Below are 26,827 nucleotides of genomic sequence, written 5' to 3'. Positions count from 1 at the left end.
CACCCATATACAGAAATTGAAGGCCTGGTCCCTCTTCTATTTACCAGAATGAGCCGAGAACTGATTCATGCCATTTAGAATGATAAAACGAAGCTATCTAAGTTTCAAGCTGTGGTCATTCTGCTAATCCTGCAGGAAACGTTCAACCACATTCCTGCAAGACAAATAAATGCATAGATCGTGTTTGAGGGAACAGCACAACGTGCAGCTTTGGCATTTTTTGTACACAAGTCCCCAATGGCAAGAATGTTCAACCATATGTCCTGTGACATTAATAAATACATAAACTGTGTTAAAGGCCAGTGGAACATTAAATGTTACGGAGTACTGAAGCTTTGACATCTTTTGGACTGAAGAACCCAATCGACACAGAGAAATTACTCTGTTTTCAGTGGATTAACCAAAGCTTGAACATCATAATTTTACACCTCTGCATTGGACTGAGATATATCTTGGGCCTCTCATTCCATCTAAATCAAACATTGACTGTACCGCTTTGGCACATGACTTACCTTGAGTAAATGCTGTACAGAACTGCTAGGAGTCTTGTAATATGGCAGGAAGAAATGACAGGACATAGATACAGTGCATCCTGTTTTTAACTGTGCATCGGGCTGCTGAACCCAATTCAGTTTTAATCTGATCCAGCGATGGAGAAAAACACATCATTCCCCTCAACAGCCTGCCCACCACACTGAGGCCAATGTGACCATGGCAGTACATTGTCACCGCTGGGGGCTAATCCTTGATGTGAAGTTATCCGAAGCAATACCCAATCGTTACCAAGCTGAGGCAAAACTTTTTGGAATCGAAGGACTGCATCAAGAGAACATTGCCATCTATTTTACCAAATTCTCAAGATATCGCTCCACAAACTTGTCCACCAATGTGCGGATCTGCCAAGGCATGGTCTGGAAATCAAACTCAGACACATTACCATGCTGAATTGCGCTCTTCATATTAGGCAGGGTCTACCAACCTTTATTTTCCGCTTGGTGTCCAAAAATTGTGAAACCTCCATGGCTGCTTCCAGCTCGGTTTGACGTTCTATAACCTACAACCACGAAAGGGTCAGTTAACATAAGCCAGAAACAAAAACTGACTTTCCAAAATTTTAAAGTAGAAGCAAGACATGTAGAAAAAGGTGTAGCAAACCAGATACACAATCCCACCTTAACAGCAGACTTCTTTACAAGAGATTTAAAACCATCTTTATCAATCTTCCTCGTCTTGTAAAGGGGTATCAACAGGTTGGAAACGTAATCAGTAACTGCCTTCTTATGCTCGGAGCATCTTGAAAGATGTCTGGCTTCATCCCTTGTTGATCTTACCACAGCAAGTTGCTCCCTGCTACATTGCCTTGCATCTGTAATTGCTCTTGCAGTGTCATCTATGTTGCTTTCAGTGAAAAATCGTCCATTTCTTGAAGAACCCATGCTGATGTTGCAAGAAGGTGCCAATTCAGAAACTAAACCAGATGTTTGTTCCTGAGCTTCTTTCACCGGTGAACCTGCACTAGCAGCCTCCTTCATATTTACTGTGGCTTCCTCCTGTTCTGAAAACAGCTGTTTACCTATTCGAAACGATACTTTTGAATTGTCCGTGCATGCACTAGAAAGGCCAGACAGCTCGGTTTCCTTACTGCCATCCTTACCATCTTGCACAGGTAACACAACATTCGGGCTACGTAAGTAACTACAGCTATCAGTAAAATCTATTGACCAGTCCCTAACTTTACAATTCCGAGCATCTACTCCCATCATTACTTGATCTTTCCCATGCAAAATTAACGCATCTCTTTCTAAAGACCTTCTCTTTGTCGCCTCTGGCAAAATCATATACTCTCGCTTGTTTGCAAATTTGTGAAATGAAACAATCTTTGGAAGCTCTAACTGACTGCTTGCAGCTTCAGCAGTCTCATAAGCCTGCAATAAACTCATAGTAAGTTACATAAACTTAAATACCGTATACAGCTGCAGTTAAACACATTTTTCACATACCTTTGCAGCCGCATTTGCTGCAGCTACAGCAGCTTCAGCAGCAGCCAATGCAGCAGCTTCAGAGTCTGAAATTGGATTGTACACTAGCTCCCTCCATGACGAATTCGAGCAAATAGCTGTAGACTTTTCTTTTTCCACCTCCGCATCTCTTAATTCAGTGGAATAACTTTGATAAGTGCTCTCCTTTTCAGACACTTGTTGCCTAGAACCATCACTAACAACTGCTGGATGCAACACCTTGTCCCTTGACACCATTGGTGAGGTGCCTGATTTCATATTTCTATGCATCACTTTCGACATTGTCAACGTATTTCTAAATCCAGTGGGGGATTGTTGCAATGGCCTTGCTATTTTACCAGCAGCTTTTTCTTTTCTGAAAGTGTCCACCCACAGTTTAACAAGCTGACTAGCAACGGCACGAATATCTCGGCTTGTATGGACCACCACCTTCTCTTTGACAGTCCGTCCAATGCCTTTGTTCAAAACCAAAGGTAAGAATCATGTTGTGAAAAAGATAGTCGGACAAGCGTGATGATCAGTTTGAGTTAAGACAACCTACCGGACTGTCGAACTGAGGGCAAGTCCTTTCCGACCACCAGTAGCAGACGAACACAGTGCCGCAGAAGCTGGGTCGCATCCTTTCCCAAAGAATCCTAGATAGAGGTTCCACAATCAATATCAGGACTGACGTTTGCTTATATGTGTAAACCAAGACAAGCATCAAACCTGAATCCAACTGTTGAGAATCGTGAGCCCCTCTCTTGTTCCTGCAAAAGCTTCCAAGGAAGAAGCAGGAAGCTGAAGCATTTCCTTGGCCAACAATAGGCGCCCAGATGTAGTTTTGGCACAACCAAACATGTCCTGCAGCAGGATGGCCTTGTTGAATGGTTCCTTGTCTTCGTCCAGAATTCCTCCATCTTTTCTTATAGCTATTGAAAGCTCTGCAGCAGTAAGCCTCTTTGTCATGTCTCGCACCTCATTTCTTTCAGTATCAGACTGTCTTTGAGCAGCAGCCATGGCTTCAGCTTCTGCAACTGAATCCACTCTATTGTACAAGACATCAACTATTCGGACTGCTTCACGCAATCCTGTCATGATTGCTCCACCTACAGTGTCTGGATGTTCTTTGCACGTTGCCTCCCCCGCGAAAAAAACACAGTTTTCTACAGAGCGTCCTATGATGTCATAATCTTCACCCGAAGCTCCCACAGCCACATATGAGTATGCACCTCTACTGTAAGGGTCACTTCCCCATTTTGTCACTACTGATCCTGTTGGCTGGGGCACTGATGCTTCACCAAAAATACTTCTCAAAACAGTAAGAGCATGCTCAATGGATTCGGTGCTTTCTTTCTTCTCTTCTTCAATTGCAGCCTTTCCAACAACTAGAGCACTCAATACAGGGGCACCTACAGTTCGTTTCAAATTCCAAAACATAAAACATCGACCTCTTGACTCTGTATGCTCGGCTGTTGCACCAAAAAAGTCAATACTTTCGTCCCAAAAAGCAACAGGAAACTCCATAACAACTTTGTTTAGGATCCCAAACCCAAGCCGTTGAATGGAAGCTGTTTTCCAGGCTGGAAGTGATGGTACAAAATCAATTGTATTAAGCTTCAGACAACCAAGAGGAATAGTAACAAGAACTGCATCACCCATAAAGACATTACCACTTGAGGTCTTTACCTTCACTCGTCCCCTGTCCACTATCTGCTCGTCTTTGCTTGAATATTCAATTCTGGTAACTACTTGGTCAAAATGTATGGGCAGCCCCTCCGCTAAGGCTTCCATAACTGTACCATAGCCCCCCTTTATCATGCAGTGAGGCCCAGCAAAACCACCATACACATCGTCTTGATTCCAATACGGTAGGGAAACCCGATTAAGCTCTGCTGCACAGCCATATTCAAGGTTTGCAAAGTGCCAATCCATTACCCTTCTCTCAAGGGGAGAAATACCAAGAGACTTTTTTGTAGATTCACTTGACTCTCTCATACACACAGCATGGCCATCCTGCTCAAATTGGTTAATCTTTTCTGACAAGCTATCTGTGCCCCTGAAAAGAGTAGAAGCTCTCTTTTCCTGTTCTTTATGTCTTTTGAGGGCAAGCTCCAGTCCTTCCTCAAGTGACATTTGCATGGCAACATCTCCATTCTGAGCAACCAGCATTACTGTGTCATCCAGAAGGCTGTTATATTCTGCCTCAAGTGCCTCGTCTATGTCGGCAGGAACTTTTGTACCAACCACCGAATCGAACAAAGGACAATCACCCCCCAATGTTGTCAACTCAAGATCCAATTGTCTGCAAAGTAAGGCAGTGGGATCAGGCCTCCTTTCAGATGAAACATCTGCTTCAACCCCTGTTATTATACTTGCTCCAAGGTCAACTGGACCAGATAACACAGTCCGATCTGTAAAAACTCTGCCTCCAACACGTTTACGTGCTTCCAAAATGGTAACCGACACATTTAAGTTTAGAAGGTGTTTGGCTGCAGCTAAGCCTGCTGGTCCAGCACCCACTATTATAACCCTTGGAAAGGTTTCCACCTTACCAACAGATGGCAACGGAAGCTTTTCTATCAAGTTGTCAGGAAAAATTAACCTACCAAGTTCCTCCTGGTTATGTATGCTTTCAGTGGTTTGCTCTTTGCAATACTTCTGCCTAGCATAGATGCCCTCATTCAAGGCCATTTCTTCTTTGCTTGATAAGTGCGTATCATTGACCTCAGCAGCACATTTAGCAGGCTCCACCTGTAGTGCTTCAACTTTTTCTTTGCAGATTGACACCTCCTCTGTTGCGTCACCACCTCTTAGAGATTGCTCCTCATCAGCCTTTACAGACTTTTCCAACTTCAATAAACCTGCTCTCTTTTTCTTATTTCTTGCTTTTAACCGATTTGCTATGTCAAGGAGGGACTCCTCATCTGCACAATGAGCAGGCAAACTAAGCTTTTGCTCATCGATGTGCTCCTCAAACGCTGCTGGGTTAACTAGAGGTTTTTCATCTATATCCATAGGCTCAGGATCCGTAGCACTCACTGCATTCATTAAGACCATATAGTCACCTGGAAGCTCTATCCTTGTCCCTTTCTCATGCAAAAGGCTACCTTCTCCAGAAGGTTCCTTCTGATTTTTCTCGTTAAAGTCATAATCGCTGTTTATGTTAGCAGTTGCAGGTAAAAAATTGCAATCAGCAGTTTGTGTCTCGGATTTAAGCTTCTTTGATATGATTCCTAGATTGATATACCCCTGAACCACCAGGAAACAATGGGGTTTATAGTAATGTTTGAAGAATCATCAATCACACAACCAATATAAGCGATCAAGTAGCTGGACATACATGGTAATTTAGAAAATCATAAATGTCACGTAAGAGAGACTCTCGAGGGGTCTCTTCCAAAGAAGCTACAGAGCTTAACCCACAATCTGTGACACAAAGATTATGCCGAACATCTCGCTCCCATAAACCCAAGATTAAATTTCTGCAAAAAAGATATTGTCATAATCATGAATTTCAACAACAATCCGTTTACAATCCAGTAACCTGTTGACAAGTAAAAAAAAGAACCGAAAAACCCACCTCAGCAGATGCAGTAGACACATATTGGACATCAAAAATAAGCTACGAGTGATTTGCACTGCTGATTCCAGATTTCATACCTTCCCATTCGCCTCCCTCCACCTCCTTTGCAATCAACATTGCTTGCTTCCACACCTGCCCTTGCTAACCATCCACTCCACCCTTGTTCCTGCCTCTGGTGGGAGCCAGTATGATTTATTTTTTTGTTAGTGGGAGTCAAACCACCTTCATTTTCTTGCACATTTCTGATGAATTCCCAGAAAACCCTAGAGATCGGTCCTTACCCAAACCTAGAACCAAATCCTGGGTCTAGGCCGCATTCTCTTTCTCTCTCTCACCCCACTCATGTGAGATCACTGACTATCAGGTCAAACCTTGATGTCTGCTCTAGTTTTTCATTTATCTTTTAAAAATTGCTACATTTTTTGAAATCTATTTATTTGAGTGAGCCAAAGGCCTTTAAGAGGACCCTTAGGATCACTTTACTATGACGAGGCAGCGGAAGATGGACAGATATAGCTGAAAACAGCGGCAACAGGTGCACAATCCCTAAGATCCACGGCGGACAGCAACAACCTAAGAATGTGGAGCCTCCAAGAGCAATCCCATCACGGTGATCTTCGAGATCTACAATGTACACGCAAAGGGAGAATCGCCTAGGGCCAAGAGAAGGCACACAAGGAGAGAGATTCTGCAAAAACACACGAGGCAGACAGAGAGAGACGGCAATCTGGCAAGAACGCTAGAGAGAGAAATTGTTGAAGAGAGAGAGAAACCCTACACGCTGGCAAGCTTTGATGATCATTACAATGGGGATGAAGCACAAGGATGTGGAATCTGTAACACGCTTGGACATTCAAGCGAGAAATCGAATAGCAACACACGAACAAAAATTATAACAATTGAACTTGAGAGAGAGAGAAGGGGGGGGGGGGGGGGGGGGGGGGGGGGGGGGGGTGTCGGCTATCGGATGCACTGGTCCCAAAGACTGGAGCCCCTCTCAGTATTTCTTTCTTTATTGCCAATCACAAAGGTCCAACTCTCGAGGGTCCAACTCTACAGAGGCCCTCACAACTTCTGTGTGTGTAAGACTGGTCCGAGGGCACAATTACAAAGAATAATGGGGCCATGAAAAGCTAGACGCCCTAAAAAGCATCTGTTCTTAAAAAGCTTCTGACCCAAAAGCTCTTCTAACCAAAAGTTGGGTGCTACAAACTCATTTCGCAAGAGCACTCTGATGTTGCCAGCGGTATTTAGGGCACGAGGACTTTTATATCATGCCTTTGGAAGGGTGTGACGTCCTCCTAGGAATCCTTGGTACCACAAGAACAACGCCGTGGTCGATTATCGGGCCAAAAAAGCCACTTTGACCAATGAGAAGGGCAAGAAAATTGTACTTTATGTAAAATTGAAGGGCGAGTCCGTCCCTATTGTATCAGCGCTTCGGCCATTTTAAAATTAATGAAATCCAGTCTTTTTGTTTACTCGATCTATTTGAAAGAATTGAATGATGAACAACGAACAAACATGTATGAATTGGACAAAGAACAACAAGCATTTCTGCATGCACATGTTGACTATTTCTCAAAAGGCCTACCACGCGAGTTACCTCCATCTCGTCCTGAGGACCACACTACTGATCTGATCCCTGGAACCACACCAGCGAACCGGCCACCTTACCATGTTACAGAATGAAGAAATCATGACCAAGTGAAAGACCGCCTTGAAAAGGGTCTCATCCAACCTAGTACTTCACATTACTGTTCTCCGGTTTTACTAGTACTAAAGAAAGACGGATCTTGGAGAATGTGCATTGACTATAGAGCTCTCAATAAAATCACCGTCAAGAACACATTCTCGATTCCAAAGATCGATGATATTCTTAACAGACTTCACGGATCCTCTTGTTTCAGCATGATTGATTTGAAAAGCGGATATCATCACATCAGAATTGCTCCCGGAGATGTCTACAAGATAGCCTTTCGGACAAGCTTTGGTTTATACAAATTTTGGTTGATGTCCTTTGGATTTATCATTTACAAATGCTCCAACAACTTTCAACCGAATGATGGATAGGATTTTTCGAGAGCATCGATCTTTTATAGGCACGTTCTTTGATGATATTATAATTTTCTCCAAGAAAGAAGCAGAGCATCGACAGAATCTGCTACAAGTCTTTCAGGCATTGCGCGATCATAAATTCTACCAAAAAGAGCGAGTTTTTCTTACCGGAGATACATTTCTTGGGACACATCGTCTCAGCAGCAGGAGTACAAATGGACCCGGCCAAAATTGAGACTATCCACGATTGGCCTGACTTGAAGAATGTTCATTAAGTTCGAAGCTTTTTGAGCTTGTGCTCTTACTCACGTGCACATCTAACCCTATGTGCATGTGGACAAGCTACTTCATGTCTAGGGTTCAGGCACCTTAGAAAGTGTTCTGGCACCTTTGTGAGCCTATGCGCAGGCCGTGCATGTCCAGGCACTTAGAGTAGTTGCATTTCCTCTGGTTGCATACAGCATGATCATCAGATTACAGTCAGTACCCATCAAGGGCATTTTACAGTGCACGGAACCCATTTTCCCTATTTTAGCCAATTTTCACTTATTATTAACAAGTGACTTTGTTGGGAAACTGGGTAGGGCAAATTGGCTAAGAAAATATATAAGAAAAGCTAGCGCTAGCACTTTCTGACAGAAGAGGCAGCACATACACAACATCTAGCAGTGCACCTTCTCAGCAAGACCCGCAGGAACTCCCTAGCATTTTCCAGCCATCAAGACCTTTGGCGTTTTTGCGGCAGATCAGCCCTAGCGTTTTCTGCAGCAGATTGCCTAGTGTTTTTGCAACAGATACCATATCAGCCCTAGCGTTTTTGAAACAGCAGATCAGCCCTAGCGTTTGCAGTTTCTTGGCGACAGAACCATCATTTGCATCAACATTCTAAAATTTTAGTAGTCACACTCCGCACCGTAGCCCCCAAACCTCGCAGATCTCACCTTCCCGCAGCAGATCCTCGCCGCACGGTCAGATCAGCTAGCGTTTGCAAATTCAGCCCGTTATTCGCAGATTTCAGCATTTGCGTTTTCAGCGCGTCGTCGTCATCGCCGTTGTCACCAACATAGTCAGAATTCAGCAGATAGAAGATTTGCAGATTTCAGCCCCTAGCGTTTTCAGTTTTCAGCCCGTCTCGTCGCCGTCCTCATCATCGTCGACAAGTCCATTGCATTTCAACCATTGTATGAGATTTGTGCAATCAATAGCATAGACCTCTCTCGCCATAGAGAGTGGGGCCCTTGGAGGAGGGTTTGACAAAATTCTGGTGTCTGTCACGTGACACATCCAACCTTGTGTGTCCGTGGACAAGCTACAGCATGACCAGGGTTCAGTTCAGTCAAGTCGGTCTAGAATAGGAAGTGTTCTGGAACTTTTGTGAGTCTGTTCACAGACCGTGCATGCCCAAGCACTTAGAGTAGATGCATATCCTCTAGTTGCACACAGCATGATCATCAGCATTACCATCAGAATCCATCGGGGGCATTTTCCAACGCGCAGAACCTATTTTCCCTATTTTTGACATTTTCCACTTATTAATTTTAAGTGACTTTTGTTGGGAACTAGGCAGAGCAATTTTGCTAATGAAATATATAAGCAACCTAGTGGTAGCACAATCTGGCAGAGACGGAGGAAGTACACCAGGCAATGCAATTGCAACAGGCATCTCTCTCCCCATCTCAAACAAGAACCACCCCCCCTTCAGCCTGGCGTTTTCAGCAAAGAAACTCGAGCGTTTTCAGTCCCTTCAGCCTGGCGTTTTCAGCATCCGCTCCCCTCGCCAACAGTCATCGCTTCAACGTTCCAAAGGCCTGCAGACATCAGCGTTTTTCAGCCTAAGAAAACCAGCAAATCGTTTTACAAAGCAGAAAATCAGCGTTTTCTTCAGCAGTAAAACAACAGCAAATCAGTGTTTCCTTCCGCAGTAAAACAACAGCAAGACCAGCGTTTTTCAGCAGAGTCATCGTCTTTGCCGTTCTCGTCGTCGTCGTCGATTCCGTACTAGACATACCTTGCATCAGTATCTTGTACCAGATTTGTGCAATCAATAGCATAGACTTCTCTCGCCATCGAGAGGAGGGCCTTCGGAGGAGGGTTTGACAACTTCTTTGGTGTCGTATTCTTCTCTCTCTATCTCTCAGTCTCAGCACTTCATTCACAGTGTTCATCCACTTTGTTTGTGTCGATTGCACTCTCTCACTAAAGAAACGGAAGGCTCTCCCCTCCGTAAGTAAAAGGAACCCTTGAGCACAGTTTGGAGCACTCATCTTGAGCAAAGTTCAACATTCACTTCCGCTACACCTTACATTGGTATCAGAGCTTTGGCAGTGTTCTGTATCACTCAAGAAAAGAACCACATAAATTTTTTTTGCTTGTTGCAGTCGCACATAACCGAAGATTTCTTGGGCGTATCAATTCCTAATCGTGAGTGACAGGAAACCCAAGAAAGAAGGGCCTGTCCAGCCTCCCCTGGTGCCTCTTTTCACTCATTGAGAGCGGACAATGCACTTAGCGGCCGGCCAATCGACGCAAGGTGGGAAAAAGCAACCTTGGTGTGAGCGCAAGGCCGCCAAGGGGTGCGCCCGCGGAAAAGAGAAAAACTCGGGTGAAGAGAAGATCCTTCTCTAACACAGATTGCAAGCGAAAGAAGAACCTCAAGAACTCAAGAACTCAAGAACCTCAAGACCCCCAAGAACCCCAAGACCCACAAGAAACCAAGTTCCTCGTGACCTAAAGAACCAAGATCACAGTGCATGGTCATCACCTGAAGCGGAATGGATATTTCGCATGGAGGTGATGGGCATGACGGTAGCGAAGAAGAATCTCACTACCAAAGAGGTTTTTCTGACCCTCCTCCTTCCCCATCTACACCACGGATTGTACCAGATTCTATGGAGGCGTTGGTCAAGTCAATGATGGACATTATGGCACAACAAGAAGCGAATCGCGTTGCCTTGGAGCGCGAGCGCGAAGCACGCGAAGAAACACGAGCGGCCTTTGAGGCCGATCATGAGGCACAGAGAGAATTACACATGCAAGAATTCGTGCGACAGGTTCTCACCTCGAAGTTCGAGCCAGCCAAAGATGTTGGTAGTTCATCAAGTGGCGCAAGCCGAGATTCGGACTCCAACAACCCAGTCACAGAGAAGTTGACTTTCAGTAAGTATGATGGTAAGATGGATGCTACGGTTATTCATTCTTGGTTACATCAATTTAATGCTTATTTTGCGACAACTAAGAAGACAAGAAATAGCAAGGTTTTGACGGCAGCTATGTACCTTGCCGGTGATGCCATAAATTGGTACCACGCGCGGGGTCTAGCTTGACGCCTTCTGTAGAAATGATATAACCCAGATAAGTAACTTCAGTAAGAAAAAATTCAGACTTCTTAGCTGCAATGTACAGCTGACACTCATCCAAACGGGTTAGTACCCTTTCGACATCCCTTTCATGCTGCTCCCACGATGCAGAAAAAATGAGAATATCATCAAGAAAAATGAATACACACACGAACCATATCGCCAAAACGGCCTACCATGAGACACTTAAATGTACCCACGGCACCTATCAATCCAAAAGGCATAACAACATACTCCCATTGCCCTCGCTCGGTGCGAAAAGTGGTCTTGAAGATGTCGCCTTTGAATACATGTACCTGATGGTATCCACTCTTGAGATCGACCTTGCTGAAAACTTTTGCCCCATTGAGTCTATCAAGGATATACTCAATGCGAGGCATCGGAAACTTGTTCTTGACGGTCATCTTATTGAATACCCTATAATCAACACACAAACGAGACGAACCATCCTTCTTGCGGACAAACAAAATAGGAGCAGCAAAAGGACTTACACTAGGACATATGAATCCTCTAGCCACCAACTCCGTGAGTTGTCGCTCTAACTCTTCCTCCTGTGTCTTGTTCAAACGGTAGGGAGCCTTACTGACAGGCTGTGCCTCCTCCATAAGCTCGATGCGATGGTCCTCCAGCCGCTCGGGCGGGAGTCGGGGTCGAAGATCATCCTGCAAAAAGAGATGCTTAAACTTGGTAAACAAAGCTGAATACTTGTCTGTAGTCTGAATGCTCTAGGAAACTGGAGCAACATAGATGAATGCTGCTTGTGCTCCTCGTCGTAATCACGCTTTACCTGCACATGAGAAATGAGAGGCGAAGAATGCAGACCTTCCTCAGCACGAATGATGATGGGGGAGTCAGTCTTGGCATTTAATGTGAGAGTGTTGGCCTCCCAATCAATGAGAGGGTTATGCTCCCGAAACCATCTAATGCCCAAAAGCATATCACATCCTGAAAGAGGAGACACTAGAAATTTCCTACAGAAAGCAGCTTGTTGAACTGTAAACAACACATCAAGGCACTCTTTCGTGATAAGAGAGCCATACCAGGAGCGAAGCCACAGACCTCAAAAGGAGATTTCTGACTAACCTCTAGGCGGGCTCTCTCAACAAGAGAGGCACTAATCACATCATGCATACTGCCTGGATCAAACAATATGATAAAACGCTGACTCTTTACATGACCATAACATTTCATGAGAGACTCATCAATGTGTGTGTCAGAGACATGAGAAGATTCAGCATGGTTCATTAAAGTGCTTGTGATTGTTGTGCGTGCCTTAGGTTCTTTAGGTGGGGCTGTCTTACGACAAGCCTTCTTGATGTGACCCTTGACGTGACATTGTTAACATCTAACTTCCTCAGCATAAATCACTTGTTCTTCAGCCATTATGTATCCTCCTACAATTCCTTGTGCGGCTTTTTCATCCGAGGTTAGCTTAGGTTTTGTAGGTGCTTTAGCTTTACCCTTAGATTCATTGTTAGAGTTCTTTTCAGAAGAATTAGAGGAAGATTGGCTAGCAGAGTTACCATTCTTACCATCCTTACCATTCTGAGAGTTCTGAGAAGTCTGGGAGGTACTTTGAGACGACTTGTTCTCCTTAGGCTTTCCCTTATTGTGCTTCATCTCTTGGGAGAGAGCAATAGCTACCGCCTTGTTGAGATCCGCGGGGTCGAAGACTTCTACATCAAACTTGATATATTCGTCCAACCCAAAAAGGAAAGCCTCTTTGCGCTCATCATCTGATTTGCGTAATTGAGTGCCGAGCTGCAAAACACGGTTAGAAAAAGACATGATTGGCATACCATTTTGCTTGAGATTGCGCCAATCTTCTTTCAATCGTGCTAGGTACTAAGAGGACATAAACCGCGCCTTGAGCTTGTCTTAGAAATCGGCCCAATTGAAGGAAAGGGACGTGAATTCGTCGTCTTCCTCTAGGTGCGCGGCCAACTGTGCACCATGTCTTATCCTTGCCTCTTGGGATGACCCCTTTGAGGTATGGACGGATGCGAGCAATGTCGCCATTGGCATTGTGCTTCAGCAACATGGTCGTCCAGTAGCTTTCCTTAGCAGGAAGATTAATAGTGCAGAAAAGAACTATTCAGTTTATGATAAAGAACTTTTGTCCGTCATTCACTCTCTTAAGCATTGGAAGCATTTTCTTTATGGTAGAGAGTTTACAATTCGCACAGATCATCAAGCCCTCAAGTGGCTCTAGTCTATGCCTAGTGCATATTGGAGTGATCGCCAGGCGCGGTGGTCACAATTTTTTGAGCAATTTGGAGGTATGTGCCTGGAAAAGCTAACCCATTTGCAAATGGTTGAGTCGCAAAGGACAGATTTTGGCTCTTGAGTCAGGATCCACAGTTTCTATTCAAGGTGTGTCTTTCGACAGCATAAAGAACCAATATGCGGATTTCGAGTTTGGTAAGCAATGATTGCAGGCTCCTGCTTCACAAGGGCCAAGCAACTATCTCATTCGTGATCGTTTGTTGTATTTTCGTCAACATTTATGTATGTTGTCCTCTCTCAGGCCAACCAAATTGCATAATGCACGTGACTCTCTCACAGGTGGGCACAAGGGAATAAACACCACTTTGGAAAAAATAGAAAGATTCTTTTTTTGGCCTAAGAAGTGTTTCGTTATGTCACACAGTGCATTATATGTCAAAAGGTAAAAAGCTCCTCGGGGTAAGCAACAAGGTGAAACCGGCCTGTTCAATCCAAAAAGGGCGGTAGACTTTACTTTAAACCTTGATTTAGCTTTCACCCATTATTAGTCGTCTATTTTACCTGTACTTTCAAGACACAACAAAGGGGAGAGGGATACAGGCTGCTAGATTGCACCTGTATGAGTAGACGGACACCAGATTGGCCCCTAACTTAGGCGCCCCTTTCGGTATTTCTTTATTGTTCAAAAGAGGGAATAAACGCTGAGGTTCCCTACAAGCTGCCCCGCACAAACTCGGCTGAATTTCCACTGTTCCAGCCCGATTTCGGCAGCATAACTGTACCAGAACCCTTCACAGTCAGTATTCCCACGCATTGACTGACTTTCCCGACGCATACAGGCACTTTGCAAAACCTGGCGAGAATCTGCAGCACGCTGAATTCTCTGTTTTCAGCCCTGAAAATGCGCCAGATCACCTGTAAAGCGGTCCCCTTGCGTCCCCGAACCTCCTGGGGGTATTAGGGTCCGTTTAGGGCCAAAACCCTAAACCTGCAAAAATACACAGCAGGCTGTAATTTACTGTTTCGGGCTCCGTTTCGCGTGCCGGTCGCATCCTTAGCAAGTCCTCAAGCTCCCGCACCTGTAGGGCTACTTGCCCTTTGAATCGGACGAGATTTCTGGCGTGAAACCTCTCCGAGTTCACCTGTACCTGCGGGGGGATTAGCCGCTAGCTAATCCAGTACCTGTGCAAGAGGCTCTTGCCTCGGCAATCGTGCATGAACCCACACAACTGTACATTGGTCAAATGAAAAGCCCACTAGAGGGGCATAACATACTGCCAAAGGGGAGAGAGAGGGCAGTGCGTAGCGTGCAGGGCATCACTCCTGGCACCGCACTGTACATAAGAGGGAAAGCAAGCACTCCATAGCTCTTAACCTGTGACAAAACTGAAAATGAGGCTCTCCCCCTCCTAGATTCAGCGCCACTTCTTGTTGCATGAGGCAAGTGCACCAGAAGGTGCCACTTGGCACATTTATAAGCATTTTCCCGTTTCGGGGTTGCCGTCTAAAAATATCCCAACCGGTTGCCCAGTTGACTTCACGGCAGAGTAAGAAAATGTTCCCTTTGTCATTCCGGCGGTCATGACGTCAACACATTTTCAGGTCCCAAAATAGCAGTTCCCTAAATTTTAGGAGATACTGCCATTGTATCTTTCTAGGTCATCCGACCCTCTTTGTACACTGCGGCCACATCCAGAACTGAAATGTAGCCTCTGTAGCAAAGGATTCCACTTTGGCTAGTCAATGACCCCACTTGGCTAACCATAGTCCTTGTCCAACCTTAGTGCTCTCTTGCCCTCAGGCCTGGACTCCCTCTGGACAGTTCCACACTAGCTATGCAGGGCAGTTAGATTTCCCGAGGGGTGTTTCCAAAAAGTGAAAGTAAATAGATAATAAGAAAGAAATCAACAAAAAGGATAGATAGTAGTCACACGTTGGTGACACAAGGCCTCTTGCTTCCGCTGCCTATTCCCGATGGACCTTTTCAGGATATCTCCATGGATTTTGTGACTAACCTTCCACCAAGTTTGCATTCAAGGAACACTCAATGTTTGACAGTTGTTGATCGTTTCAGCAAGTTTTACATGTTGATTCCTTGTAAAGCCACAGTCATCGCACAAGATGTCACAAAACGGGAGCGTACACGAGCATTTAGAAATCTGAAAAATAAGATACTTAGCAAAGGTGAGAGAAGGGAGAAGATCGACACAGTATTGGGGACCAGAAGATGGGCTGGTCCCCCCCCCCCGTCAAGAGTATTCTTTATTTAGGGAGAATTCTTATACAAGCACGAGAACCCGAGGAAACCCCTCCGTTCTGTAATCTTAGACTCGAAGGTCGTGCTTTCCCGTAAAGGGCTTGGGCACAAGGCCGTTCCTTCCCGTAAGGGACTTAGGCACGAAGCCGTACTTTCCCGTAAGGGACTTAGACGTGAAGCCGTACTTCCCGTGAGGGGCTTTCCCGTAAGACGGGAGATACCTGCAAAAAAAACCACACAAAGCAATAATTCTCAATGCGTATCAACACCTTATACCTGTCGCTCCTTGCTCGAAAAAGCGACCTCCGTACTCAGTCGTCACTTGCAATTTCCGTCGCCAATACTTGCTCCAGAATCCCAGCGCTAGCTTCTTCTGCTGCTTTCGGCGTGCATAAAACTGGAACACTTGCTGCCCTTTTATAGGCCCTTGCACCCGGCGGGAATAGGAGCCGAAAAAGCAGAACCTTGGCGCCCCTAGAGAGAGGAGAGAGAGGGATCGCTGAATCTGGCGCTTTCTAGAGAGAGGAGAGAGAGGGCTCGCTGTTTTCAGCCCCTCCCTACAGTTTGCGTAGGTTTTTTACGTAAGCTTTTTGGGGATGCTTTATTTTATTAATAAAAGGGCTAGTCACTTAGAAGTGACTGACCACTTTATAAAATAAAGTGTAAACCTGTTCAAACTTTAAAAACTCACTCAGTTAGTGAAAACAATGCTACACAAACACATTCCAGGCGTCCCCGGGTGCAGAACACGGCACAGATGCAATGCAGACACAGACTCCTCGCGGGAAAGCATCTGCCCTCTCGCGAATGTTCTCGCTTTTCGTAAAAAGCTTCATTGAACCCATCTTTATTCTTGTGCTTGCGTTACGCGTATTTTCTTACTCAATTCGGATTTCCTCCTTAGCCTACGGAATGCCCCCTTACTGATGCACCCGTCACCCATCATGTGACGCATCAGGGACACTCATAACCCGGCCCTTTCCACCGAACTTACGGAAACTCCTTCGCGATGTTTACCGTCACCCATCAAGTGACACATCAGAGTTGTCCGTTCTAGATGGTACTTCTTATAGCTATAATCTTTTAACAGTTCTTAGTGTACACAATAAAATATCCTAGAGAAAGAAATTAATCATTAAAAGAAAAAGAATAGTCCGATTAGCAACATCCCTAAAATATCCTAGAGAAAGAAATTAATCATTAAAAGAAAAAGAATAGTCCGATTAGCAACATCCCTCTGGCTTCTAAACAATTGACCTCAACTGTAGTGCGTGGACATATACCTCCAATATCTCGGGATAAGCTGCTAATTCCTCCTGCGTCATCCACTGAGCATCGAGATTCGAATAGTTCTTAAACTTAACCAAATACTTCCGTGTTATTTTTCCGGACTTGAGAGTCCGCTCCTGATGACTTACTATCTGCTACGGATGGAGTATTTCTTCTGCTTCCTCAACCTCAGGAGGTTCCTCAGCACTAGGCTGGCTCGGAGGCGGTCCCACATACGGCCGGAGTAAACTGACATGGAAAGTATTATGGATCCTCCAATTAGGCGGTAGCTCTAATCGGAAGGTGACATCATTCACTCGCTCAGTGATCTTAAACGGCCCATAATAACGGGTAGAAAGTTTTACCACCTTCCCCTTATGAGATGCTTGTTTCTTAAGTCTTGCCTTCTCAAACTTGAGTAAGACTAATTGTCCGTCTGTTAAGTCTAGATTCCTCTTGTGCTTGTCTGCAGCTTTCTTATGCTTTTCCTGAGAGCGTAGAATAGCTCTCCTAACTTGTCCGTAGGCTGTGTCCAAATCACGGACAAATTCATCTGCTGCAAAGATCTTATCCTTAGTTAAAAGGATCGGTGGAAGCAAAGGCTTACCATAGAGAATCTCAAAAGGTGCTTTTCCCGTCGATAAGTGTATGGTATTGTTATACGCATACTCGACAAGAGGCAAATATTTCTCCCAGTCAGATTGCCGGTCTGACACATAAGCTTTTAATATATCCAATACTGTGGAATTGGCTATCTCACTTTGCCCGTCCGTTTGAGTATGGTAGGCAGATGAAAAATTCAGCTTCGAAACAAGATTATCCATCAAGGCACGCCAAAAATTTCCTGTCATGCAAGGATCTCGATCACTCACAATAGACTTAGGCATTCCATGATGCTTAAAGATTTGTGCCAGGAAGACCCTAGCCATATGATCTGCTTTGATCGTTTTCTTGACTCATATAAAGTGTGCTTGCTTGCTAAACCTGTCCACAATGATCCAGATCGCGTCATTTCCAGTCTGAGTTCTAGGGAGGTCCATGATGAAGTCCATGGCAATACTTTCCCAAGGTTCATTAGGCACAGGCAAAGATTGTAGCAACCCAGGCGTCTTATGCCGATCAGACTTCACTTTTTGGCAAACCAAGCATTCCCTGACATACTTATCAATGTCTGCTTTAAGGCTAGGCCAAAAGAAATATCTTTCCATTGCTAAGGTCGTAGGGAGAATACCCCGATGACCCGCGTAAGGCGAAGCGTGTGCTTCATCCATGATCTTCTTTCTTAATGGTTCCGCCACACATATGGCCTGATGGTGGTAGAGATAACCGTCCCGAATAGAATAGGGAAACTCATTCTCTCCACGATGTAGATTTCCCCAAATGGTGGAGAAATCTGGATCATTCGGATACAAATCTGGTAGTGCATCTAATTCTTGGTGATACACCGAGCTGATAGCATTCACCCTTAGCCGCCTAGACAATGCGTCTGCGACCACATTCTAACTCCCAGCCGTGTGAAGGATCTGGAAGTGAAACATAGACAAAAAGTTTGCCCATCTCATCTGCTTCTCAGATAGTTTCCTTTGTGTAAGAAAATACCGCAAACTCTAGTGATCAGTCTTGATCACAAAATCCGCTCCTAGAAGATAGTGCTTCCAGTTGGATAAGGCGTGAATCACAACCGAGAGTTCCTTTTCGTAGATTGATGCATGCAACTCTGCATCTTTAAGCTGTCTGCTTTCGTAGGCCACTGCATGGCCTTCTTGGTTTAACACTGCTCCGATGCAATCGCCTGAAGCATCGCAATGAACCTCAAATGGTTTCCTTAAGTCAGGCACTATCAAAATAGGTCCATGGCTTAGCAAGTACTTGAGCCGATCAAAAGCTCCTTGTTGTCTCGATCCCCATCTGAAAGGAATCTTCTTCTTTGTCAAATCATGAAGTGGTCCTGCTACATGAGTAAATCCTCGGACAAACCTTCGATAATACGAACATAATCCCAGGAAGCTACGTACATCATGTACCGTAGTGGGAATAGGCCAATCTTCTACCACTCGGATCTTGGCAGGATCCATACTCACTTGATTGTGAGAGACTATGTGGCCGAGATAGTGTGTCTCTGAGAGAAAGAACTCGCTCTTCTTTGCATTCACATGCAACTCATGCTTTCGCAATTCTTTAAACACTAGATCCAAGTGCTTCCGATGTTCCTCTTCTGACTTAGAGAAGATGAGTATGTCGTCAAAGAATACTCCCGTACAAGCTCGATACGGGCTGAAAATGCGGTCCATCATGCGATTGAACGTCGCAGGAGCATTGGTCAAACCGAAAGGCATCACCAAAAATTCGTATAGTCCAAAGGTTGTGCGGAAAGCAGTCTTATGGACATCCTCAAGGGCGATCCGTATCTGATGATACCCACACTTTTAAGTCTATGCGACTAAAGACACTTGCACCCTGCAACTTATCAAGTATATCATCAATCCGAGGGATCGGAAAGCGATTCTTGACCGTGATCTTGTTTAAAGACCTATAGTCTATGCACATTCCAAACGTGCCATCTTTCTTCTGCACCAGTAGAACTGGAGAGCAGTAGGGTGAAGCACTTGGCCGTACTAACCCTTTCTCTAGAAGCTCGTTGACTTGCTTCAGAATTTTCTCTTGCTGAGCAAGACTCACCGGATAAGGGGATTGATTGGGAGGTGAGCTACCCGCTATGAGATCTATGCGGTGATCTTCCGGGCGTACCGGAGGGAGTTCATCAGGAAGTGTTTCCGTGAAACAATCTTTGTACTTTTCAATAAATTGAAGACGCTTAATTTCCAGACTAGAGAGAGAGTCCCCACTAGTTTTATCCTTCTCACGTGCAAAAATCAAGTAAGCAGAAACACACTTCTTCATTTCTTTCTTAATGGAGATATGGCTTACAATTGGGAACTGCCAATCTCCTACATCAAGATGAATCTTTATTTTCTTACCCCCATGATCAAAAGTGAGGGTCTTTTCCACATAATCGGGAATAGGTGTCATGTGGAAGTGCCATGGCATACCCAAGATGATATCACATCCCTCGATGGGTGCCATCAAAAATGATTCGCGGTCCTTGTACTCGCCAATCCGAAGATTGAGCAGTCCTTGCACGGGAGTTGCATTGGTTGTCAACCCCTCGAATGCCGATCCGGATGTAACCGGTGTGCCAAGCTGAGCCGGTGTGAGGCACAAACGTTCCGCAGTATCCAGGGAGATGAAGTTATCCGTGGATCCTGGATCACAAAGAATCAGTACTCGCTGGTTGTTCAAAGACCCCCAGCACTTCAGAAGTTGACGCTTCCCTTTCTCCGTTTCTGTGTTTCCTTGAACATCTGGAATTGAGTTTGAGCTTGGTGGTGCGGGTTCCTTCCTTGCTTTCTCTTGCCTCGTAGAAGCTTGTTCTTGCCGTTGCTGCTTTAGCAGGCAATCCGGTTTCATATGTCCTTTCTCGCCACAGTAGAAGCATCTCCTTTCCTCTCTGAAAGTTTGAAGTTGAGTAGGAGAAAGATACTTAGTTCGCTTGCCATTGCCCTCTGGCTTCTTAGAATGATCATAGTCCCTAGATGGAGGACGTTTTCTTCCTCGGCCCCCTTGGTCATCGTAGACCCCTCTTTGTCTTGCACGGTAAGTGCTATGCTCCATTTTTCTGGACGTCCCAGTTGAGTGCAAATCCTCAGCAATGATTGCTGACTCCATCATCCTCTGAAGAGTATCATGCGGATACACTTTCATACTCTTTCGAAGCTGCGGTTGAAGACCCGCTTCGAACTTTCGTTTCTTTTCCTCGTCGGCAATCTTCATGAAGGGACTGACCTTCAGAAAAACCGAGCAATACTTGTCCACATAGGTCGTTACTCTTTCATGTTTCTTCTGGGCAAGCCAGTCCCATTCCTTCCGTATGTCATGCTCGAAGTTAGGTGGAAGAAATTGTTCATAAAATTCAGATTTGAAGCTCTCCCAAGTTCTGGCTTGAGAACCTTCCAGAATCTTGGCTAACCACCAATTACTTGCCGTTTCCTTGAGGTGCATCCCCACATGACGTAATTTGGATCTTTCGGTGAAGTGCCCATTGGTAAAGGCAACTTCAAACTGTTTGATGAAGGACAGTGCTTTGGAGATGTCTCTCCGTCCGTTGTAGGTTTCGAACTTGATGTCCTTGTCGCCCGATTTAAAGACTCTCATGCGATGTTGAGACTTGCGACCATGCTTCTTGAATCGAGGCTTGTCTTTAGGTTGATGTAGGGTAGTCGTAGTAGCGGGTTCCTTCTTCTGATGAGATGATCGAGAAGTAGAAGTATAATCAGGAGAGTAGGATGGAGATGAGATAGAGATGTCCTTGCTCTCGTCTAGCAAAGAGAGCGCTTTTTCCTGGCCTTTCCTTGGAGTAGGCCGTTCATTCCAATCGGAAGATCCTTTGTGCTCCTCGGCACGTTCTTCTTCTCTTTCCTCCTGTGGTCTCACGCCAACAGTGTGGTCTGGATGCCTGGCTGCATCGGTTCCATTCGTTTTCTTCATTCCGCCCAAGAGCTTTTGGAGATCTGGCAATAGTAAGATTTGTTGCAAATCCGCAAGCTGAGCTTGCACTTGTTGAAGCTCCTCTTCAACGCTTCTCCCTTGGCCTGACATGGTTCTTCCCGGAATCGTCCTTCTTTGCAAAGAAAGAGAGGAGTCTGAGCTCTGATACCACTGTCACAAAACGGGAGCGTACACGAGCATTTAGAAATCTGAAAAATAAGATACTTAGCAAAGGTGAGAGAAGGGAAAAGATCGACACGGTATTGGGGACCAGAAGATGGGTTGGTCCCCCCCCATCAAGAGTATTCTTTATTCAGGGAGAATTCTTATACAAGCACGAGAACCCGAGGAAACCCCTCCGTTCTGTAATCTTAGACCCAAAGGTCGTGCTTTCCCGTAAAGGTCTTGGGCACAAGGCCGTTCCTTCCCGTAAGGGACTTAGGCGCGAAGCCGTACTTTCCCGTAAGGAACTTAGACGTGAAGCCGTACTTCCCGTGAGGGGCTTTCCCGTAAGACGGGAGATACCTGCAAAACAAACCACACAAAGCAATAATTCTCAATGCGTATCAACACCTTATACCTGTCGCTCCTTGCTCAGAAAAGCGACCTCCGTACTCGGTCGTCACTTGCAATTTCCGTCGCCAATACTTGCTCCAGAATCCTAGCGCTAGCTCCTTCTGCTGCTTCCGGCGTGCATAAAACTGAAACACTTGCTGCCCTTTTATAGGCCCTTGCACCCGGTGGGAATAGGAGCCGAAAAAGCAGAACCTTGGCGCCCCTAGAAAGAGGAGAGAGAGGGATCGTTGAATCTGGCCCTTTCTAGAGAGAGGAGAGAGAGGGCTCGCTGTTTTCAGCCCCTCCCTACAGTTTGCGTAGGTTTTTTACATAAGCTTTTTGGGGATGCTTTATTTTATTAATAAAAGGGCTGGTCACTTAGAAGTGACCGGCCACTTTATAAAATAAAGTGTGAACCTGTTCAAACTTTAAAAACTCACTCAGTTAGTGAAAACAATGCTACACAAACACATTCCAGGCGTCCCCGGGTGCAGAACACGGCACAGATGCAATGCAGCCACAGACTCCTCGCGGGAAAGCATCTGCCCTCTTGCGAATGTTCCTGCTTTTCGTAAAAAGCTTCATTGAACCCATCTTTATTCTTGTGCTTGCGTTCTTACACGTATTTTCTTACTCAGTTCGGATTTCCTTCTTAGCCTACGGAATGCCCCCTTACTGATGCACCCGTCACCCATCATGTGACGCATCAGGGGCACTCGTAACCCGGCCCTTTCCACCGAACTTGCGGAAACTCCTTCGCGATGTTTACCGTCACCCATCAAGTGACACATCAGAGTTGTCCGTTCTTGATGGTACTTCTTATAGCTATAATCTTTTAATAGTTCTTAGTGTACACAATAAAATATCCTAGAGAAAGAAATTAATCATTAAAAGAAAAAGAATAGTCCAATTAGCAACACAAGATGTAGCACGGTTGTTCATTAAGCATTGGTACCCCCTCTGTGGTTTGCCAAAATCGATTGTTTCAGATAAGGATGTTAAGTTCACGTCCAATTTTTAGCGCGCACTCTTTGAAAATTTTGGCACTAAGTTAAATTTTTTATCGGTTTTTCATCCACAGTCAGATAGAGATTTATACGCAGTTAGCTTTTGATGTTTTAAAGTTATATGTGCATGATCAGCAGTCTCAGTGGGAGCTCTATCTTCTATTGGTCGAGGCTATTTTGAATGACTCTTTTTCCTCTGCCATTGGTCGAACTCCGTAAGAGGCAGCTTTTGGCCGTCCGTTCAAGTCACTTTTGACTCGCTCGGTCAGTCAAATGCCTGATGCCAATGCTGAAGTCAATCATTGGATGAGATATCTGAGAGTGAAGCTTCGGCTAAGCAAGGCTCAGGAATCTTATTCACGGCAGACTAATAAGCATCGTCAGGAGGTTTCGATCGAGGAAGGGGACTAGGTGTGTTTAAGAATCATGAAGCAACGTCTTAAGCAAGTTATAAAGAAGTGTCCCAAGTTGTCTTTTTGAATGTATGGTCCATTTCCTGTCATTAAAAAGATAAATGAGGTTTCAATGAAATTGCAATTGCCTAACTCATGTTACTTGGTTGAAAATGTTTCAGAGAACACCTCCAAAGGACATTTCGGAAGAAGAAGGACCAGAGATCATCGATGAAGCTGAAGTCATGGAGCCGGAGCAAGTGTTGTCGCATCGGTTTCGGCATGGTTCAGAGAAGCAAGTACGACTATACTTTTTGAAGTTCAAGGATCGAGGAACCCACGAAGCAATGCGGGTAGAGTTTTTCAAAGATTATCTCGAGATGTTGGCCGCCTACAAGGAAGCAATGCAGATCGGTACCAATACCTCACTTAAAAAAGGAGGGGATGTCACGTGACACATCCAACCCTATGTGTCCGTGGACAAGCTACAACATGACCAAGGTTCAGTTCAGTCAAGTCAGTCTAGAATAAAAAGAGTTCTGGCACTCTTGTAAGTCTGTTCGCAGACCGTGCATGCCCAGGCACTTAGAGTAGATGCATATCTTCTGGTTGCACACAGCATGATCATCAACATTACCATCAGAATTCATCAGAATCCATCGGGGGCATTTTCCAGCGCGCAGAACCTAGTTTCCCTATTTTTGACATTTTTCACTTATTAATTTTAAGTGACTTTTGTTGGGAACTAGGTAGGGCAATTTTGCTAATGAGATATATAAGCAACCTAGAGCTAGCACAATCAGGCAGAGAAGGAGGAAGTGCACGAGGCAATGCAATTGCAACAGGCATCTCTCTCCCCATCTCAAGCAAGAACCACCACCCCTTCAGCCTGGTGTTTTCAGCAAAGAAACTCCAGCGTTTTCAGTCCCTTCAGCCTGGCGTATTCAGCATCCACTCCCCTCGCCAACAGTCATCGCATTAGCACCTGCAAGACTCAGCGTTTCAGCGTTTCACAGGCCTGCAGACATCAGCGTTTTTCAGCCTAAGAAGATGAGAAAATCAGCGTTTTACAAAGCAGCAAATCAGCGTTTTCTTCGGCAGTAAAACAGCAGCAAATTAGCATTTCCTTCCGCAGTAAAACAACAGCAAGAACAGCGTTTTTCAGTAGAATCATCGTCTTCGCCGTTCTCGTCGTCGTCGTCGATTCCGTCCTAGAGATACCTTGCATCAGCATCTTGTACCAGATTTGTGCAATCAATAGCATAGACTTCTCTTGCCATCGAGAGAAGGGCCTTCGGAGAGGGTTTGACAATTTGTTTGGTGTCGTATTCTTCTCTCTCTATCTCTCAATCTCAACACCTTCATTCACAATGTCCATTGCACTCTCTCACTAAAGTCTTATTCTTCTCTCTTTCTCTCAGTTTCAACACCTTCATTCACAGTGTTTACCCACTTTGTTTGTGATCATTTGCACTCTCTCACTAAGGAACGGAAGGCTCTCCCTTCCATAAGAAAAAGGAACCCTTGAGCACAGTTCTAAGCACTCATCTTGAGCAAAGTTCAACATTCACTTCTGCTGCACCTTACAGCAGTTCTCGTCATCTTTCCACTCGCAGACAGATGAGCAATGTGAGATCGCAAATTCAATTGTTTTGGGTTTGTTGAAGTCTTACATCTCTGCTCAGAAGACTCAACAGGAGAAAAATTTACTTTTAGTGGAATTTGCCTACAATAACACGGTTCACTCTTCGATGGGGAAAGCGCCATTTGAGATAATTGAAGGTGCTCAGAAGGTTCCTCCCTTTCTCAACACTAAAGACAAGATTTTTTAAGACGCAGATTTCGATACTGCTTTTGCCAAGGTCCGTGAGGCTCTAGAGAAGTCTCAAGTACGACAAAAGAAAGCAGCAGATCGACATCGACGCGACTTAAAATTAAAGGAAGACGATTGGGTGCTCTTACGTTTTGAAAAAGCACGCCTAAGGAAATGAAAGGGAAAGGAGCGGCTTTTTCCAAAGCTTAGCATGAGGTATTATGGCCCTTTCCAAATTAAAGAAAAGATAAATGACATCTCCTTTCGACTCAAGCTGCTAGATACTTGGAAGATTCACAATGTAAAAAACTTGGACACCCCAAGTCAAGATTCTATCGCTACACAACAGAGATTCACTTCAAAACAGTTCACAAAATTGACACGGCCCGGCGTAGTTCCGCGCCCAGAGGTATTGGCCCCAAAGACTGGGGCCCCTTTCGGTATTTTTTGTATTAATCTGTGTTCAAAGTACAAGATAGCTGAGAAGTGAGGCCCTGCCCGCTTATTTATAACTACAAGGGATGCCCCAAAAATCTCTAAACTCAAAAGCTTTAATCTCAAAAGCAATTTGCCCAAACGCTGCCATAAAAATCAACTTGCGTAATTTATGGAATTCTATACAGCATATTGCCACGTCATTAGCGCCGGAAAAAGGGGGTCCGTACAGCTGCTACGCGTCAGCGCAAATCGCGGCACAATTTCTAGTAGTGTTTGTGTGTGTGTCAAGGTTTAGCCACGTGACCAGTTTGTGACATATCCCCCTCTTGAAAGCATTGTAATCGCCCTCGATTACGCCTGCAAAACAGACAGAGGCCATAAATTGTCTTAACAGACACTGACTGTTAGTACCGACGCACTAGGCACAACACATCTAGCACATGTACCAATCGACAGTCACATCACCGGACATCACAGGACATCACATGACAAATCACATTCAAAATCGTTCCAAATCTCAAACTATGATTAATCGGCAACGTATTTAGTAATCGCATCTAGATCCAGTCGGGACCTCACAGATGCTCGATTAACTAATCCATATTGCAATCGTGTCTATAGAGATTTATGAGACTGAAATGCTGCAGTCATTTCGTCTTTCAGTTCTTGCACTCAAACAAGTCAAGTACAAATCCATCAGTATCATTTTCATTTTCGGGAATTCCAGTACATAAACTCATACAACAAAATACTGTCAGCCTAGCAGTATCCCTGAAACCCAAAGGGACATCAGTGACTCTATATCAAAAATCGGGGTAATCTGTTGACAAAGGAGCAGAGCAACTCCCCTCTTGTGCAAGCCCGCTGCACTAGATTCACCCATGCTGAAATCTGGTTCTATCAAAGTAGACTATGCTAAACCGAATGCTTCAAGGTAAAGTTCCACAATGATATCTGCTAGGTCCTCCTCCTCCATTCACTCCGCAGCCATTGCAGGATAGTTCTTGAATTTAACCAAGAAGCACCTAATCACTTTACCTTTAATCTTTCTATTTTTACGTGCCAAAATCTGTTCAAGAACGAGTATCTCCTCGCTTTCCTCCACTTCGGGTTGCTCATCTGGCTCCCCATCATCGGGCACATCGCCTTTAAAAGGCTTCAAGAGATTCACATGAAAAGCATTGTGAATTCTCCAAGTATCGGGCAGCTTCACTCTAAAGGAGACATCATTTACCTTTTCTTTTATCTGGAAAGGTCCATAGTATCTCATGCTAAGCTTTGGAAAGAGGACAAAGCATCTGCCACCAAGTTCTTTTGTCCTTGTACAT

The 26,827-nt window shown here is 44.8% G+C and overlaps 1 protein-coding gene across 2 annotated transcripts in view; it reads right to left on the bottom strand.

Moving 5' to 3' along the window:
• Positions 1–240: 240 nt before the first annotated feature.
• LOC147445217 (lysine-specific histone demethylase 1 homolog 3-like) overlaps positions 241–26,827 on the bottom strand; it is a 41,714-nt gene continuing 15,127 nt past the window's right edge. Inside the window, exons 3-9 of one of the 2 annotated variants that reach the window (XM_086524772.1) lie at positions 5,341–5,482; positions 2,727–5,249; positions 2,560–2,653; positions 2,001–2,473; positions 1,173–1,925; positions 980–1,054; positions 241–911 (exon numbers count right to left, since the gene is read on the bottom strand). In XM_086524772.1, the coding sequence (XP_086380898.1) occupies positions 840–911; positions 980–1,054; positions 1,173–1,925; positions 2,001–2,473; positions 2,560–2,653; positions 2,727–5,249; positions 5,341–5,482 (4,132 nt within the window). In that variant the 3' untranslated portion in view covers positions 241–839. The remainder of the gene's footprint in view (positions 912–979; positions 1,055–1,172; positions 1,926–2,000; positions 2,474–2,559; positions 2,654–2,726; positions 5,250–5,340; positions 5,483–26,827) is intronic. The other variant, XM_086524773.1, reaches the window with a different exon arrangement.

Source organism: Adiantum capillus-veneris, chromosome 12, assembly GCF_014529385.1.
Source record: "Adiantum capillus-veneris isolate H3 chromosome 12, ASM1452938v2, whole genome shotgun sequence".
NCBI lineage: Eukaryota > Viridiplantae > Streptophyta > Polypodiopsida > Polypodiales > Pteridaceae > Adiantum > Adiantum capillus-veneris.
Note: the sequence above shows the minus strand (reverse complement) of the source record. Positions and strands in the feature narration are given on the sequence as shown.